Source organism: Catharus ustulatus, chromosome 1, assembly GCF_009819885.2.
Source record: "Catharus ustulatus isolate bCatUst1 chromosome 1, bCatUst1.pri.v2, whole genome shotgun sequence".
NCBI classification, from domain to species: domain Eukaryota; kingdom Metazoa; phylum Chordata; class Aves; order Passeriformes; family Turdidae; genus Catharus; species Catharus ustulatus.
In genome coordinates, this window is record NC_046221.1 from 149418773 (window position 1) to 149438927 (window position 20155).

The 20155-nt window shown below is 41.9% G+C and overlaps 1 protein-coding gene and 1 long non-coding RNA gene across 2 annotated transcripts in view; one reads left to right on the plus strand and one right to left on the minus strand.

Moving 5' to 3' along the window:
• SAMD12 (sterile alpha motif domain containing 12) overlaps window positions 1-442 on the minus strand; it is a 174912-nt gene extending 174470 nt beyond the window's left edge. Inside the window, exon 1 of the mRNA XM_033067301.1 lies at window positions 309-442. Coding sequence (XP_032923192.1) covers window positions 309-321 — 13 coding nt within the window. The 5' untranslated portion in view covers window positions 322-442. The remainder of the gene's footprint in view (window positions 1-308) is intronic.
• LOC117000475 lies at window positions 168-17420 on the plus strand. The gene is made up of 3 exons (XR_004418840.1): window positions 168-239; window positions 683-2129; window positions 15608-17420. It is a non-coding gene; the product is annotated as an uncharacterized LOC117000475 (long non-coding RNA).
• The last annotated feature ends 2735 nt before the right edge of the window (window positions 17421-20155 follow it).

Genomic DNA, 20155 nt, shown 5'->3' on the forward strand with positions numbered 1-20155 from the left:
ATCGAAGCCTCTGGGCAGCCCCTGCCGCCTGCCCCGCCGCGGGCGGGGGCGGCAGCCGCGGCCCGGCTCCATGGCACTTGGTCCGGGGCAGCCGCGGCGCTGCGGGCGGCCGGGCCGAGGTGCGCCGGGGCCGGCGGGTGCCCCGCGGGCGAGGCCGGGGCAGCGGGCGGCAGAGCGGCCCCGCCGGCGGACACTGCTCTCCCGCCGGACCGGGCCGGGCCGGCCCCGCCACGGCGCAGGTGAGTGCCCGGGGGAGGAGACAGGGGAGGGACCCCGGGGGCGGCGGGCAGGGGACGCGAAGCCCTTACCTTCCACCGCCATCCTCCCGGCCTCGCATAGTGCGCCGGCCGCCGACCCGGCCCCGGCGGCGCTGCCCCGGCCGCCCCCCCGCCCGCGCGGGCTCCGCTCATCTGCAGCCGCGGCGATCAACCTGCAGCGCTCGCTGACAGCGGGCGGGGCCGCGCCGCGGATCCCTGGGAAACGTAGTCCCGGGAAACGGGCGCCCGGCCAGGCACCGGCTTTCCCTGCCGCCGGCGGGGCCCCGGGGCGCCTCGGCGTGACCCGGCGGGCAGGGAGAGGCGGCAGGGCTGCGGACCCCCATGAGGGGTGTGGGGGACAGGGACTGCGCGGGCAGCCTGCCCCGGGAAGCTTCGGTTCACAGTTCTGGGATGTTTTTCTCCAGGATTTCAGTCATCTCAGACATGCAGGCTGACGGCTCCAGGAAAAGCCCGTCCTGTCCCCGTCCCGCCCCACCGCACTGCTTGGCCGGCCGGAGGAGTTAGTCCGCAGGGGAAAAAGAAAAGGCGCACACAGCACCGGGACCTGCCAGTCAGCACCTCACCCCCAGCAAGGCCCTCAGGTTTTGTTCATCTTACCCACTCTGACAGATCCTAGAACAAATCCCGACAACGAAGGAGATCAGGGACACAGGAGCAGAGCTATTAATTCAGGTCCCCAGAAGTATTTCACCAAACAGCCTGCCACCCTCATCTGTCCTGGAAAACAGCTGTGGGCTTGTGCACTTCTCAGTTTTATTTTGAGATATCAGAAAGGTTTTGAAGAGTTTTTTCCAATTCAGAAGTAGACATTTTTTCATTTTTAGTATATGAGTAAATATTAACTACCCAGAAAGAGTCTATGAGTTACTCTACTCGCCAAAGTTATGTCATTATTAAAATCGAAAAGACAACAGCAAAGGGACTGAGATACAAGGACAAACCCAGATAGGGCACGATAACAGTGCCGCATGTTATTTTTGTTTGTTAGCAGTGGCTACTGTGACTAATAAGTGTTACTTGTGACAGGTTATTTTTGCGAAACAAACCTCAAATTAGAGTGCAAGAACATACACTATGCAACTGAATATGGTCTTCACAAACCCCAGGAATTTTGACATCCTTGAAATATCTAAATTAATTTAAAATTTAGTCTTCATTTTTTATTTTAGGAAGGAAGCTCAGAACCTATGAGAAATGTCTTGAAGCCCTACTCTTTCCTTAAGCCTTGTAATAACCAACTTAGCCCTGAAGACCTGGCTTGTTATTTGCTCTCATAAGCACTTGAACTGTTAGCCTGTGTGTAGTACATGAGTCCAGATACAAGTTTCCTGGAGCAGCAGCCTTCTCGTTCATGTTTGCAAAGTGGTAGGCATACTCACAGTGCTATAAGTGCACTATAAGTAAAAAAACCTGAGAGGGTATGCTGATGCTCCCACATGCAATACAGTCACACACCTGATCCCATATGCTGGCAGGATGGACTGATGTTCACATGCTTTCTGTGGAGAAAATAGGATGTCCGTAGATATCACAGTTTTCAAATACATGTAATACAGCCTTCAATGCATAATAAGCTTCTGTGTTTTGATGACATTTTGTATTAAGCTTATGTATTCAAATATTAATAATTGATTGTGACAATATTTGGAGATATTGTATGTAATTACCTGGCTAATGCATATGTGAAGCACTGCTTTCTTGTTTGGAATGAGTTGAGAGCCATGGAGGAAATAAATCAAGGCTCAGAGTAGAAGTGGCATGGACATGGAGAGCTGGAGTTCTATCCCCATTAGTATGCTGAATTTCTGACTGGTAACTACATTTCAGCTTTGGACCCTGAGGACATCCCTGGTGAGTACAATTTTACTGAGCCCTTTAAACAGCCCTGTAGTTTTTAATTACAACTTCATGCCTGCTGAAGAACAGCAAAATTATGGTTGTGACTAGATAGCAAATAGGGCATGACAGATGTTAAAAGGTGCAGTGTGCAATACCTAATAGCTAGTGAAACCTAATATTTAACAGTATCTGAAACCATCAGAAACTTTAAAAATTCTGGTCAAAACAAGACAAATTGTAATTTAGTGTATGTTGTTTGTTAGACAAAAGAGGCTGTGAATTGATTCAAGGGGTTGTGTGAATTTATTCAATTAATCTATGATAAAGTACAATCTGTTTTGAGAAGAGCTTTCAGAAGCATCAGGTGAGACTGAGCTAGCTTTCTTAAAACACCCTGCTAAATTATAGTGTAGAAAAAGACCATCTTTCTCTGCTCAGAAAGAGCTATTTCTTGCTTTCTCTGCCTTGCTTTCTTGCTTCTCCTTTTACCTTACCTCACTTCAGAGAGGTTTCTTCTGAACTTTCTCTTAAAAGTGTAGCAAACTTCCTTTAAACAGATTTGGTTTGTCACAGCCACAGTTTGCTGTGTACTGTGCCCTAGGTCACCCGATGAAAAGACTGTACTGACCAGAGGCTCCTTAGCCTTTCTAATTATTTCTGAATAGGATTTCTGCCAGCTAACATCAGATGAAAGTACGGTTGATGAATGTCCATCAACAGCATTGCTCTACTGCAAGAGTTCTGAAGTCTAAACAAGATGTTAGACTTGTATACTTCACTACACTGTTATCCATCATCATTTTTCTCTTTTTATTCCCCTTTCACCTTACTGAAATTCAACAGTCATTAAACTTTAAGGAACCCATTGTGCTCCTAAGTCTTTTCTGTAAAACAGGGAAATTCTCACTCATCTTCATCTGATGATCTTGTTAGTGAGGTACTTCTGCCATATCATTGTGACCTGAGGTTTTCAAACGTTATTATTTTATTTTGGATGCCCAAACCACATGCACAGTAGCAGTCTTCAGGAACAGTTGAAGAAACATCTGAAAATTGTTGACCTCGAATCAGGCATCATGTGTCTCTGGCAGTGAACAGCAGCACAGCCGTGTCTGAATGTTTTTGGCTGTGATTTGCTTAGCTGAGTGGGCCTAAACTGTGATGGTGAGATTATAACCATTCAAAGTTTGTCGTCAAACTCAAGTATGACAGAAACAGGACCACACCATCTGCCTAAAATTTTAGTATCTGGACTCTTACATTGCCTTGCATATTCCTGGGAAAGAATATGTGGAAATGGGTGTGTATTTCAAAGGTAGCTGATGATAAGCACGTTGAGATTGGGAAAAGGTGTGCCAGGAACATGTGGAGGACTATACAGATTTGCTGCTGATGAGGAAGGAGAAGTGGGGCTTTCCACTACAGTGCCTCTGCCAGTATGGAGGGCTGGAAGAAGAAAAGGGAAGGGCTGTAGATGGTTCATGCACATGCTCACCACACACCCTAAGCTGCTTGTTTGCTAATGAAAAACAAGAAAGTTTCATGGACACTACACTGAAGGCAGTAGTTGGAAATTCAGGTGTGGAAGCAGTGAGTAGAAAATTCCCTTCCAATTCCCCTCCCTTTGTCAGAGTCAGCCACATAGCTGAAAAAACAGCTTGAGGAATAGTGTGTGTCAGATCTGGAGTGAGAGGAGGAGGGTGTGGAGTTTCTCTGCATTCTCATTTTTCGTTGAAGGAAGTGGGATTCCTAAGAAACCTGCTGAGACTCATGCAAATACATGAAAGGGACATGGAGAAAATGGAAAAATGGAAAATGCTGGGTGCATGGCTGCTTCTTTTTTTTTTTTTTAATTTAATTTTTAACCCATGTAAGCACATACAGAGAAAAGGGGAGAAATAGACTTTTGGTATAATGCTCTGACCCTGGAAACAGATTCTTATGCTAGTGTGGATCCAGGCTTAATACTACAAAATGACCTAAGGTATGGTATGTGTCAAAGTGTAAGCGCTAATGTTCAGAAGCAGTGTTCTAAGGTCTGAGAATGACTTCAGAAGATCTATTAGGCAAGGAAAATATAGACAAATGTGTTTAAAATACATATAATATGATTTTAAATGTCACTAAGGCAATGAAATTTGGCATTTACTAGTGTAATAGCTTAATTATATAATTAATAGGTTTTTTATACTGTTGCTGAAATATACTTTGAGTATTGTTTATATTACGCTACTACATTTCCTAATTGTCAAAATTATTTTGCATTATAATCCATAATACTACAGTAAGTGCATTTAGGGATTTGTAGGAGATTCAAAAACAATCACAAAATGTCTGGAAGGTGTGTTTTATCATTATTGTAGCATTATCTGGTGTTTTCTCTAAATTTTTCCAGTTATTTAATTATTTTTTAAATTAATTCAAACATTCTTAAAGAATCATGGTCCTTGATCTCAATTTCAAGGAAAAAAAAGGTATGTGAGTGTTAAAATACCCAGAAGATTAATAGAATTTTTTGTGTTTTACTTAATTTGATAGTTCAGGGAAGGGAAGTGGGTGGGTTAACATGATCTGTACATGAGGCAGACAGCACTATAAATGTTATAAATGTGAGGTTAATTCCACTTTCCAGTATTACCTATATCTTATGCACAAAGAATAGTACTGACTTTTGCCATCATCAAATGTTTTGATGGGTTATTCCATTCACTGTTTTATGGTAAACTATAGATAATTTTTATACTAATGTGGAAACATGCTACAGATCTTCCTCCCAAAGCAAGTTTGTGACAACTCTCCCAGCAATACAGTCCAAAAGCAGCAATAGGGCTGCAGGCAGAGACCACAGCTGTGACTGCCTCACATGGCAGCTTTTTGAGTGAGGTTTTTCCACTCATGTATGGGGTGAGGCTGGGAGAAACTGAGTACAGACCAAAAAAAGAGAGGTTCAGGCTGTGTATAAGGAAACCCTTTTTCTGTGGACAGTCACTTATAGGAGCAGGTTGGTGCTCAGAGCTGTTTTGCAACCACCATCTTTGGTGATTCCCAAGCCCACAGAAAGCCATAAGAAACCTGCTCGGATCTTGCACCTGATCCTGCTTGGAGCAGGAGACTGGGCTACAGACCTGTTGTCGTTCCTTTTACCCTGAACCATCCTGTGATCTCATGAATGCCTTTAGCTGCCCTGGATTAGCACGTCTATCTAAAGTGGTGGATTACCTTCCTGCTGTCATTAACCTTGAACAGCCTTCCTCTCTTCTGAAAGCTGGTACAAAGCCTGCTGAGTGCTACACCCATGAGTTACCTGCTCTCATTCACTGGTGACTGCCCAGTGTGGTAGCATAAGGAATTGGGTAGTGTGAGGTGGGAACAAGTGAGGGTAGTGTCACTGATGCAAAATTTGACTGTTTCAGTGATCGCCTCAGATTAGTTAGTTTGTTCTGGAGATCTGAGATAAGTGAATGAGATTTGTGCTCTCCTGAAAAGTGTTTGTGTCCCTTTCCTGCAGAGCAAAGTAACACATTGAGTGCCCTCCTTGCTCATGATTAGAGAGTGTGAATCACTGAGCCCTGCCACATAAGCATTCCTCATAAAAAATGATAGAACCATACCTAATAGAGGATGTGTATTTAAACAGAACTAGAGGAGCAGTCTACTATAGCATGTCCATGTGATCAGTTGGCAAACAGTTGAGTAACTTGTTTAAACAATCCTGACTAATGCTGTTGTTTGCTGAACTGCAACTTAATGTGGACTGGAACAATTCAGTGCTGTAAGTAACCTGCAAGTACTGAATTACAGAGCCATTGAGGGTGGAAGGCAGCTTTTGGAATCATCTAGTTTAAACCTGCACTCAGAGCAGGGGCAGCAAGAGCCGATTGCTCAGCGTCATGTCTGTTTCGGTTTGAATATTGCCAAGGGTGGATACTGCACAAGGATGGATACCAGATTTCTGGGCAACTTGCTCCAGTGTTTGATCTCTCCTCAGTGTCTTTTCCCATTTAAATGGAATTTTGTGTATTTCAGTTTGTGGCCATTGCCTTGTTTCTGAAGACACTGCTGAGAGGAATCTGTCTCCACGTTCTTTACTCCCCACCATCGAGTATTTATACCCATTGATGAGATACCCCCAAAGACTTTACTTCTATGAGCTGAACAGGCCCATCTCTCAGCCTCTTCTTGAATAAGGTACTCCTGAAGATGGTACCACTTAATCAACTTCATGGTTCTCAACAGACACACTCCAGCATGTCCAGACTTCTCTGAATAGCAGCATAACCATCCTGTGCATCAGCCACTCTTCCTAGTTTCAGATTATCAACACACTTGGTGAAGGTACTCAGTGTTCCATCATCCCAGTTCATTAATGACAGAAGTATATTGGCCCCAGTATGAACCCCTGAAGTAGACCACTAATATTTGCATTAAAAAGGAATTTGTGCTGCTGATCACAATCCTTTGAGCTCAGTGTATCAGCCAGTTTTGATCCACCTCACCAACCACTTACCTAGCCTGTACTTTATCAGCTTTCTAAGACAGTGTTATTGGACACAGAATTGAAAGCCAGTCATTTCATCACAGGAGGCTGTCAGGTCAGGCATGTCAAGTCAGGCTTGATTTCCCCAGTGCAAATCCATTTATGACCATGAATTCCAATGCAGTGGCAGTCCTATCCTAAATACAGGAAATGGTTTCCCAGATTAGTTTCTCCATCACCTTGCCAAGGATCAGAGCAAGGCAAACTGACCTGTAGTTGTCCAGATTTGCTCTGTTCCAGTCATCAGGAACCTTCTCAAGTTGCTGTGAGCTTTCAAAGATAATTGAGAGTCGTCGTGCACTGGTGTTTGCCAACTCCCTCAGCACCTGACAGATGCAAACCATCAAGCCCTGTGAGTTTATATATATCCAGTATGTTTAAATGTTCCCTTACATAATCCTCATCCACCCCAAGGTTTGTGTTCCTTGTGCCAGTTCTCACTGCTCCTAGGGGCCTGTGATTCCTGAAGGTTGGTCCTACAAGTAAAGGTGAAGTGAAAATGCATTGGGTACATCAGCTGGTTTTTTATGTACTTGGTCACTAGAGCCTGTTATCCATTCAGTAGCATGCCCATATTTACTCCAGTCTTCCTTTTGTCACAGATGTAGAGTTTGTCTTGTTGTCTTTTGTGCAGATACATCTCCAGGTGGGCTTTACATTCCTAACACCACCTCTACATGCTTGAACAGTGTATCCTGCTGGTTATAGCAATTTTCTTTTCTGCTGTTTTAAGGAACCTGGACCAGGTCTTCAGTGGAACCACTATACTGTTTTTTACTGGTTGAGCATTTAAACCACTCCTGCTACACTCACACATTAGACACTGGCTGGTGTGTACACTGATATTTGTACTCAGTGTGCTCAGATTTGGGTAATGTGCAACTTTTCTTGATGGCCAGCTGCAAACTTTTACACTTACACAACACAGATTTTAAATTCATACTTGTAGCTGTTGCTACCAGCTGTAAATAACTGCTGAAAAATAAAGCTTTGTTTAGCACTGCAGCTCTTACAGGTCTCCCTGGTAAGAAATACATGAACCTGTGCAGTGTGGGACTTGTGCATCTGTACAGAGCCTGCCTAGAACATCATCTGTGCATGCCCAATGGGGCTGCCACATCCCAAGCATAGTGCACTTGCAACCAGAACAAATAATATGTAAAATCACAGTGCCATTTCACACTTGGGCAGAATTATTGTGCAAATAGAAGAGGGATATATGTGGATAATTCCTGGTGTACAGAAGCTCCAGTCATGAGGAATCTGAAATACAGAGCTTGGGATCTGACCTTTAATAATAGTAATGTTTGTCACTTACCTTGATGCCTTCCTACCTTCAGTAGGAAGAAGCTCTAAGTAATAGCCAATACTGTGTTGATTTCGATGTAATATACCTAGTGTGATCCTCTGAATGTCAGAGCTGTCATGGTTGAAGCTGAAACCAGGACAGAGCTAAAAAAAAATTCCATCTCCTTTTAAGGTCTTTTATGTGCTGGATTTGGAGGGAAGTAGTTGTGTTATTGCAGAAAATAATAACTTGATAATGATTAGAGTTGATAAGGTCTGAGCACAATGACCTTTACCTGCTTATGAATGACTCAGAACAGTGTTGAAAAATTGAAGTGGTTAGCAGTGATTTGTGAGCATTTATTAAGGCAAATCAGATAATTGCATTTAACATCACAGATGGCTTGTATTTTCTAAAGTGCTTTTACTTCAGTGCAATAAGATGACTCAGAAGCTCAGTAGGATATTATGGCCTTGATTTTTCATTGCCTCACACCTCATATAGTGAAATTCCCAGTGCAGAGGAGGTGTAGGTCCGGTATTGCATGATTTTATGCTTTTTCTGTGCAAAAATCAACTGCTAGGAGCAGTGCAAAGCATCACGGCCCTATCCTCTTTCTTATGCTACTTCTCCTTATCGGTTTTGTATTTTGAGAGCATTACTTTATGTTTCCCCTTTGTACATTACATGCTTTTACTACCTGTAGGGACAAGGGAATTTATAATTATCTAACAGAACATTAAATTGTCTCTGGCATCCTGGAAAATCACTTCTTTCACATTCCTAAAAATCATTCAATTATTTCTGAATAGGTTATTTTGGTTTGCTTTTTAATAGATAGGGAATTCCACAATAATCCAGAGCGCTGTTCCATATGGGGAAACATAACGTCTGCTATTTCTTGGCAGAGGAACAGCAGCATAGGTCTGTTTCCTCTTGGCAGAGAGCAGGAAGGGTAGGATTCATCTCACTGAACTTTATCTACCAAAGCATCAAGCATTCAATAAGGCTGCATTTCCTAAAAGTCACCAAAGGGAGGAAGGCAGCATTTTTTGAATGCTGCCTTTTTGAATTTGCTTGCCTTTAGCAGCCCAGGTGACCAATGAGCTTAAACATATAGCTCACAGGGGACTAGGTTCACAGAGAGAAATCTTACTTTCGCTTCCTACTCACTTTATTTTTGTTTGTCCTTGAGCAGAAACGATCACAAATAGAATGTCAGCACACACTTCTCTGGAGCCCCAGACTTAAAACTAGGGTTATTTCCTAGGAAGCTTTTTTTGCCGTAATTAGAACACAGGAGAGCTTCAGAGATGGTGAAAGCTGTTGCTATTTGTAACAGCATCAAAAAACTATAGTATTCTGCAATGAGGCATTTTTGCATGCCAAGAAACATCACTCTAGAAACAGCATTACCCAGAGAATCTGAAAGAGGTCTCTGCTGGAGTGATGACAAAGAATCAATAGTGTCTCTCACTGACCACGCAGTGATCCCAGTCCAGGCTAACAGTGGAGTTTGCAGCTGATATGGACCTCTGACGTGTAAGCTAAGGGACCAGATGCACTGGCTGCAGGCAAGGCTGTGAATTACAAACCATTGAGTATAAGCATGCACAGGTTTTGTCTATGCAAATGCATAGCTCGAGCCTCTGGTGCTGTGGGGATACATCAGCTGGAGCTACAATAAGTAATTAACAGTCTGTCCAGCCACTCTGCTAATCTAATCACTCAGCACTGCTAATCAAATCACTCCAGTAGCTGGAGTGGTGCTTCCTGAATGCCAGTGCTCCCTAAAGCTAGGCTAAGTACAAATGAAGTCATTCAGGTGTATTAAGTTAAACTAATGATTGCAAATGAAGACAAGCTTTGAGACTGCCAAGTCCTCAATTCCTGCTTTCTCACACCCACAAAGCATCATCCCAGGAAAGTAGATGGAGTTAATTTAGATTAGGTTGGCACAGAAGGTAGGGGAGGATTCAAGTGTGGTATCTAGCACAGGTTAGTTGACCCACAGCTCAGGAGAACAGAAATCTCTGTTCACACTGGCTGAATTGGCTGTACATGGGTGTGGCTGTCAGTTCCAAGGACAGATCACAGACTACTAGGGTGATGTAAATAACCCAAATAATGTCCTGTTTTACTTATTTACCAGTTCTAGTGGGAGAAAAGACTAACCTGTGGAACAGCACATAGCCACGTGACCGGCTTAGGCACTGTTGCTGTCCGAGCAAGAATTGGGATGTGAGAGGTGCTGGTTTCTGGGGAGGAAGTGCACCTTTCCCGTTATTGCCCAACAGCAGAAGCAACGAGTCCAGTTCACCAAGGCCCTTTGGAGCTGTCCCTCTAGCTCTCTGGCCCCTTTTCAAGATTCCCTGTGTCCAAAGATGCCTGCTGTCTCTCTGTCCCCAGAGTTATGTGGAGGTCTATTTGGGATGCAGGGAGGAGGTTCCTTCAGTGTTATTAGTAGGAGAACATGAAGTTCTTTCATTTCCATCTGTGTGATTGTGAAACCTCCCACAATCCCCTGACATTTTGCTTCCTTAGCCCAGCATTTTATGGTAACTGCAAAACTCTATTGTAAAGTTGGATTTTGCCATCCTAAAGATAAGCACAAAATAAGTTGTAAGTTATTTTTGTGCCCATCTTGGCAAGTGGCTTTGTGTGAGCTGCTGAAAAGCCTTGGGGAAAGGACTGGGGAGGAGAGATTATGGAAAACAGCAGTGCCAAGCATCACTGCAGGCTGAGTGCATTACTTCAGTGCCCTTGCAGACATTATGCAGCTGTACTAAAGCTGGTGAAGGTGTCCCCCATTGCCGTTCTCTGACTCATTGCAATGGAGAAGCTCTGAAACATGCAGTAAGCCCACAAATGCAAGTGATGCTTGTGACTCTGGTGTGTAGAGGTTCTAGCACCAATTCAGCTGTCTAAACACAAGTGTTTGGTGTCCTTTGAGATTCTTTCGATGACATCTATGACAGTCCTTGTGGTAGACTTTTCCATCACAGTCCAGTGTCCTACTGAGCAGCAGAAGCTGTGTGACTGTCCTCTTGGGCCCTGGGGGGCAGGCTATGCCCAGCAGTTCTGTACTTACAGTTTGTTGTGTCAGCTGCACAGAAATGCCTGCCAGGAACAACAGAGAGCTGGGAACTGCTCAGTTCTCTCCTCCTCCATGCTGTGTGGAAGATGCTGGTGGCCTTCAGAAGGTTCTGGTAGCCTTCAGCCAGTCACCCTGTGCTCCTCCCAGCACACATTCAGAGGAACTGGAGGCCATGCACAGGCCAACACGCATTCAGTGTGGGGCCACAGCCAGACCCACTGGAGGTCACGGTGCACAGGGACACAGCTCTGACCCATGCTCAGCCCCGATGAACACATTTTATGTGTAGACCAGGAACGAACTGCAGTCATCCATGTGAATGCTCTTGGTTCAACTCACGTAGCTGAAGGAGCCTGAGCTGGTGTTATGTTACTGACATGATTTTTGAGGACAGTAAGCAGCCATGCTCTGAGCCTAATAGCTTTCACAGCATTATTCATTGAGGGTAATAGGCAAAAGGAGTCTTTGTGTCTTACAGGTGACAAATCTGTGTTTTCTCCTCAAGATTGTTACTGCAGGTTATTTTTAGGAATGTCTGTTATAATGACTTCATTATTTTTAACACACAGGAAGAAAGCAAAGAACAATCTTTTAGTTTTACTTTTATTTTTCCACTTTATTGCCTTTTTTCTACTAGTTTGAGCACATCTGTTTTGCAAGACTATAGCAGCAGAAATCTAAATTATGTGACGGAACTACAGATTCCACATATAACTTTTTTGCTCTTTTCCCAAATAAAAGTGAAAACAAAATATTTTCTAATATACAACCAGGTTTAATGCTTCTTTTTTCTTTCTACTGCTCTAAAAGATGTTTGCAAAGAGTTTTCTTTTAACTGAGTCTGGAAACCATCCACTCTTAATGAGAACTTACTGACATCTAACTGCCATCTGCCTCCTTGAGTTTCTCTCGTAAGACTGCTTCATTTCTTCTTTGTGCTCTGAACTTCTCCTCTGTTGCTGCTGTGGTTTATACTCCAACTGAATTCTTAAGTCTTTGTAATTTAAGTTTTAAGGCATGTATTTCACCCATACCAGAGCTACTAAAAAGCCTTTAGAGCTAAATACCTGTTAGCTGCAGAATGTAGATGCAAGATTCCTACCACAACATGGATGGTGCTCTCTGGTGTATCTGTTTCACAAATCTCTTATCTGATGACACTGTATCACGAAGACAATGCAGTACACAGCAATATGGTGTGAGAAAATTATTGCAGTTCTTTTCAGTGAGGAAATATATGGTATCTTCCACAAAATGAAAACTACCTTTTTGTTTTGCAAGCCATACCGTAAAAAGACCTCCAAAAGAGCTATCAGTGCTGCCTTGTGGTGACCTTCAGCCCCATGGTGAGTTCATCCCATGTCAGAAGCAAGGACTCTCACTGACTGAGGGCTGAATAGGTCTTTCAAAAATGTTTGGCAAGCCACATGTTAACATGCCTCTTACCATTATGTCATAAAAAGGTTTTAGAAAGTCTCCAGTGAAGCCCTTCCAGCTTTCCTGGAAATAATTTCTTTCAAAATTCTACTGACATTTTCAGGTTCTCTGTTTTCCTGAAAGTAAGCGTCCAACGGTGCCCCTGGATCATGCTTTTCTTCCTTAAGAAGAAATTCACATCCCAAGATGGTGACTTGTGATCCTTGGTCAGATGTTGATTCTCTGAGATTTTCTTCCTGTCTGAAAACAGCAGAAAGAAAAGTGACCTACAGTAGCAGGTGCATCTTGTGACCTTAGAGCCTTTTCTAGTCATTTCCTACCCACAGGAGACCAGAGCAGCATTTAAGGGATGCATTAGCTCACAGGCCCATCATGCCAACTGTGCCTCGATGAACATTTTAAGTCAGTCAGGCCATAAGAGGGACACATTGATCACTGCTAGCTTCTTGGGAACTCTGTAAGTAATTAAATATTTTATATTAATGCAAATGGAGCATCCAATACACATTCCACTGTCAGGTTTTTCTTCTGAAAATGAGTTGAGATGTAGCATGAGCCAGTTGTAGATATTCTGTGTATCAATTTAATGAAATAACAGGATAGTGAGTAACATTGCACAACTGCATTTGGGGCAAATCCACTTGCAATCTTAAATTAAGGTGTTTTGGGTTGTGAGGCCATCTTACTGCCAGAACGCCACTTAACTTCTGTGTAACAGATGTGATAAGGATTCTCTTTCAAATAATTGTGGTAGCAATTCCAGTAGTGTCAACAATTAGCTTTCATTATTCAGACACCTAGGGAAAATAAAAATGGGTGAAACATCTGTCCTGTGTTTAGTTTCTGATGGGCTTTTTATATCAGTGAAGAACTGAATTTATGCCCATAAATTCAAGTTATCTCACTGACTGATAAAATTAGCTATTTTATATCTCTGTTCATTTGAATCCCTCTATTCACAGAAGAAAATAATCTGTATGCTGTTTGCATCTATGGCTTGAGGGGTAGTTTCTCTATTTTTATGTACACGAGTCTTTGAAGAGCAATATACTCTTTCTTGGTTTTATTAAGTGTTCTTGCATCAAATATAGTGGCCTTACTACTATCCCAAAGGGCTTAAGTAAGCAGAGCTCTGACTTCATAGTGTGAGACATCAGGAATCAGAGCTGCAGTAGCACAAAATAAAATAAGGTAAGTGTTGTGCTACTTATGATCCAGGATTTCATTGTTTCTGTGTGTCTGCCCAGGGCGGGCTTGAAATTCTCTGAAGTGGTTCTGATCTACACCTCAAGCAGATTTAAGGACAAAGTTTCTTTAACAACATGCAAGAAATAAGCCTGGAAAACAGTTTGCCTGCTATTTTTCAGGCAGTTCTAAACTTTGATATCTGCAAACTATTTGTCTGTAATGTCAAGGTTAGATTCTTGTCCTGCTGGAAAAATTACATTCCTAAAAAAAGATGGCTCTCTCCATCCAAAGTGTTATCTGGCAAAGTTCGACTTCTGTAATGCTGAGTTGGTGCAGGATAAAATGATTGGTGTTGCTACTGCTTGTTCTTCTGTATTCCTTCTGAGTAAATTAAAGAAATAAAATAAAAATTTCATCCAAGCAGTACTGGATTTTAGACAATTTAATGAAAAACATAGACACCATATCTGAGAAGCATTCAAACATTTGTCCTAGAAAGTCCCAGAAGATTGTGCAATTAGTTAAATTTAAATGCTTGTCTATGGGCAAGGAGGAAACATACCTTTTCTGTAAAATCAGGAATTTATGTTTTTACAGTCTTAATAGATTAATTTAAGAATCACTATTGACCCAGATTTAAGTATTGCAGAAAAAAAAGAACTACTAAAAAACCTCATATTTTACACAGAAAGGAATTGTCAATAGTAGTAATGGTGATAATAGTAAATAATAGAAATTAGGATAATGAAGATAATGATTTTATACAGTTTAAATTGTTACATAGACATTTTCCAGTTTCTGCTCCTTTTCCTGGTGTTACCCTTCCACTGTCTCTCAAAACACTGTGTACTTGTGAGAGTGTATGGTGAAGCAGCAGCATCTGGAGTCCTTTGCCATGAATACCATTATATCTTGGTTTTAATCACTCAACCTGAAATGTATTTTTGTACCATAGAGTTTCCCAAATAATTCTCCCAGCCCTGCTAGCTCTACAGAGCAGAACCCTGTTGGTTATAGAGGCCTCATCTGGGGCTCTATGATTTTGTTGTCATTGCAGATCATATTTTGTCATTCACAAGATTCAATTTCTCCTAAAACATAGCACAAGTTTTTCTGATTGATCATCTCTTGCTGTAACCTATTGTTAATGTAACTTCTCTCACATGGGATCTGATCAGGCTAAATTTTACATCTGTGAACAAATCCTTCCACAGAATTTCCTTCATCTGTGACTCATAAGAAATAACTGCATTGCATAAATATCACATGGTAAAGAAGTGCAGTTCCCATTACATTTATTGCACATTTATTGTGGTAGTCCTGGCACTATGTTCTTTTCCAGTAGAGAATTCAGCAGGCACATAAATCACACCTACTGCTATATCTACATGCAAACAACCACACTCAGGAAATCCTTCAGGTAACAAACTACGCATAAAGTGGGAAAGTCTTAAATATTCCAAGTAATCAGTTTCATGTTACAGGAAGTAAATAACCAACATCCAATGTTATTTAAATAGACCTCTTGTCTGCCTGATGACACAAGAGAAATGCTGAAGTGGTGTTGTGTCTTCATTGCATTTGAGTTTGCTTCTCTCATAATGCCAAACATTAATTGATATGTGCCACCCAAGTATGTCAGTACTGGCTTTTTGCAGTGTTTCCATCAAATTTTCTTCACAAGAATGTGGAGTCATATGAAGAAGATTTTCTGAGATGCTGGCAGCACTCTGGTTCCTACTGTGCCTCTATTTTTCCCAGAGCTTGGGGGTTGTGTCTGAGGTATTGTGATTTTCTCTTGACCATACTGTAAGCCATGTATGTACTGGTCTTACAGCTTGAACAACATGAGCTGTGAATCACCTGCCCTCTTAATTGTGCTGTCATCAGTTTGCTCTGGATGGCAATGACTGTACTCTTCTTTCATGTCACATCTTGTTCAGGCAGCATGAGCTTTCTTCAGCAGAGTTGAGACGCTCTTCTGCAAGCAGGTCTTTTAGTGTTTCGTATGCCTCATTTGCAAGTTCACCTGTATCCACCACTTGCCATAGAAGCAGCAATGCATGAGCAGGTTCTCTAACAGCCCCAATACCATATCACATTTATCACCAGGAAAAGGGATTGAAGCCCCTTTCCTGCATTCCAGCTTAATGCACAAAGAGAATGTGTCTTTTTTTCTGTTGAAAGATTAATGATGTGTATTGTACGTATCTATTATTCAAATGTTCAAAAATTCAAGAATTTCTCAGACTTTGGAGAAATGGTGCATGTGCACTGATGTTCTTTTTTCTAAATCATTGGGCATCTTGACTGAAGGTAAATCCAGGTTTTACAGGGTTTCTTCTAAATGTGTAAAAGTACTGATGTGACACTGTCACAGCAATTGCATGACAGAAGGAGTCCAACAATAAGCACAGAGAGACCAGGCAGTCAGGAGGAAGGGTCTGTCCTTCCCCTGCTGCCTAGCGGTGCCTGACCAATGCCCTTCACACAGGCACCGATTGCATTTTTATTTTTTTTTTAAGATGTGTGTTTTCCACCACACAGAACTGGAACTGCTGGGCTATCTTCTCTTCCTAGATTATCTGATTAATATGTCCAGTGGCAGCTTTTAGAAGGCTACAGTAAAACACAGAGTAACATGGGCTTTGATCCCTGCAAGAGGATGTTTGGCTCTCTACAAGAAGCTGAATGAGCCTAGACAACATTTACTTCCATGCTTTTGATCTGAAGGATGCTGCTTGTTAGTGAAGGCAGCTGATTCTAATCACAGTGGAGGGCTCTCATTTGCTGTTCTTGCACACTCACACTCTTCCTCCAAAAAGAAGAGGATGGAAATACTGGGAATACTGGGAGTGTAGAACCACAAAGGGCTTACTGGGCTGCAGTATCTATGAGAGTAATTTTCCAGTACAGGTGATGGAATGTCTTTTCATCTTGTTCCCTGGAGAATGAGGGAGAAGTGGAAAGAGGGAAGCAATTCTGTGGGTTTCATTGAAAAATTTACAGGTGGTTGCAAATAGTGCTTACCCATTACTTAGCAGCAAAATTACAATGGTCAGGAGATGCAGAACTTGAGAGCAGGTGGTTGACAGGACAAAATTGGCTGGGGAACAAGAAAATAGAAATCCTGTTTGACCTCTGCCAAATCTTTTTGCTAATGTCTGTATTTACATTGGCTGCTGTATTGTTGCCAGTTCTTCAGTGAGTTGTCATCGAGGAGCTGTGTGATATCACTCTGTATCAATATACTGTATTTTTAGTACATTTGGATATAGTTCACTTTTTCAGCTATGCATCAAAAATCTAAACCTGTTGGCCCTATCTAGAAATGACAGAATTGGCTTTTTTGTTTTGTTTTCTAGAGGCAGCCATCTGTCTATCTCAAGCTTATGCAGAGTTCCCACAGGCAAAGTATTTTTAAGAATATCAATTATAATTGTATCAACTGTTTTGTAATTATTGCCTTGTAGCTCTTCTCTGCTGTATCAACATCTCCTTTTTTAGTCTCTTTTTAGAGAAATCATGATCTTGTTCCTGTCACCCAGAGGAAGAATTTTCAATGTATTATTTGTGGAAAAGCAAGTGTTTGTAAAGCTATATTTTCATGTGGTTCTTCTACCTACTGCTGTCTAAATATCTTGTCCAAGTAAAAGGCATGTGCACATTTCTTCCTCAGCAAACTCTTTTGTTTTAACATTGAAAAGCACATGTTTTATATTCACAGTCCCTTTGAATCTCTTTAACTCATTCTTGTTTTCTCTGAACATTTATATTAAGAAAATAAAATGCAAATGAATGAAAGATAAATGAAAGGACGTGGTGCTGCTGGTCTTGATTCCACATCATAAAGTATTCTCAGTTAGGTAAGTAATCTGAGGATTTTGTTTAGGGGACATCACTTTTTATTACTAGGTTACTTCATTTCACACAGTGTTTTCCACATGTTTAATAACTTCCTTAAATACCATATAATTGAACTCTGAAGACACATGGGATTGTCTCTCATCTCTGTATCAGCAAATTCTACATTTTACTGCCAAGACCATGTAAATGTGAAGACTGAAAGTCTTCTGACACAATCTAGCGTCTACTTCCCATTTGTCTTTCACTCAATGCAAGGCTTACACTATTTTATTCAAGATAATGCAGCATTCAGGAAGGCTAATATCTCCATCTCTAACTCTGAATAAAAATTACATTGGGAATGCTCCATGGCAACATTTGTAATGAGGAGTGAAGTTTTTGAGTAGAAATAATTTTAATTACTTTTGGTTTTCTTCAGAGACTCAGATTGTCCTGTCTTTGAAATAATCTAATACATATTGCTTCATAGGGTTCTGAATATATTTTGCTATGTTATTAAGTCCATTATTTAGTTTAATACTGCAGTAACTATGAGCATTTCCTGCAGAAGCTAATAGAGTACAGAACCAGGCAAGTATTGCAAAGTTGCTTTCCCAGAGTCCTCAGTAAATCTCCCCCTTTAGGCTTTTGGATTTTCATGAATATGGGATTGGCAGAGCGTATTACCTCCTGCTGATAAAAAGAATATAAGATTCAGAAAAATTATTCTCCTGAGTTCTCCAGCAAAAATCTACATGGAGTCTTAGGGAAATACAAAGTTCACCTCCTTCTCCTATGGGTAGAAGATGACCTATTCAATTAAATAGATGTTTCTAAACCCCAATCATTTGTTTACTGGAACAAATATTTAGGAGTATAAAATATGATAGGAGGGCAAAGATACTGAATTTTGTCCAGCTGGTTGGTCCAGAAATACTGCCAACACATATTAACAATTTCTAGGATAAGTAGGACTGGGACATCTGTCCTCTCAGTTGTCCACTTCAATAATAATTCCATGAGCATCATGACCAGTTTTGTTAACCTTTCTCCTATTGTTTCTTTCACTAGTCATATCAGCAAATGTCTGCATGGATATAGCCTACAGTAGTAATTAAAGCTGTGAAGAGACTTGGCATGCAACTAGCCTGAATGGTACCAATCTCACCACACCCATGAGGCATATGGCTGTGGGTTTCATGCTAAGAGCATTGATGATTACAGGTCTGGAGACAAAGAACAACTGGAGTCTATGTCTGAAAATACAGAATGCAAAGTGCCGAGTGTGGCAAGCTGTCCTGGTCTCAGCTGGGATAGATGTCATTTTTTGTAGTAGCTGATACGTGGCTGTGTTTTGGATTCAGTGTGAGAATAATGTTGATCACACACTGATGTTTTGGTTGTTTCTAAAATGTGCTTACCCTGAGTTGAGAACTTTTCAGTGTATCATGTGCTGCCTGTGAGAGGCTCCAGCAGAAGCTGGGAGGGAGCATGGCCAGAACTGCTGACCTGAACTGGCCAAAGGGATATTCCATATTGCAGAATGAGCTGCCCAGTATAAAAACTGGGGGAATTACCTGGAAGGGCCAATTGCTGCTGGGGGACAGGCTGGGCATCAGGTGGGAGTAGGAGTGAGCAACCATATTGTGCATCACTCACACTTCTTGGGGTTTCTCTCACTACCTCCATCTCCTTTTAATCACAATTATTATTAGCAGTATTATCATTACTACGGGTATAATTATTATTATCATCATCATTATTATCATCTTTTACTTTGTTTCAATTGTAGTCAGTGGGACAGGGTCTACTTGGAGGCCTTTCCCTAGTGGTTTCCCCCAGAGTTCAATTCTGGGCCTAGTGTCCTTTAACTTGTTTATCAATTACTTGGATGAAGGGGCAGATGGTTCCTCAGCAAGGTCACTGGTGACACAAAACTGGGAGGAGTGATCAATACCCAGAGTGCTAAGAACCCTTCAGAAGGACCTTGACAGGCTGGGGAGATGGGCAGAGAAGAACTGTCTGAAATTCAACAACACAACTGCAGGGCTGGAGGAATTCCTGGAAGGAATAAACCCGGTACCCCAAAGGATGATCTGCAGGAAAGCAGCTCTGAGGAGAAGGACCTGGTCATGAGCCTGCCAATGATATCCTGGAATGCATCAGGATGAGCATTGCCAGCTCACCAGGGGAGATGGTCCTGCCCCTCTACTCAGCCGTGGGGAGGCACATCTGGAGAGCTGTGTCCAGTTCTGGTGTCCTCAGGACTCGAGAGCTCTTGGAGCAAGTCCAGCAAAGGGCAACAAAGGTGATTAACCCACCTACCTGTTCCCCTTACTACTGAGTGAACATCTGCCAATTACAGAAGTGTGGGGCAAAAAACCAAAAATAATAATAAATAATAATAAAAACCCACAGGGATAACTCAGTTCTGTTTTGTCCAGTTGAGAAAACCATGCAACAGCTGTTAATTTGTGAAATTCCTAATCTGTATCAAGCTGTAGCCTAAAGTACAAGAATGCATCCCAGCATCTTAAACTTTAAGCCTATATTAAATAAAGAACGAACTCCATTATAATGGATCATAAGAAAAATGAAGAATTCCAAGAACTCATCACTGTCCCTGGAAGGCAAATATTAAATAA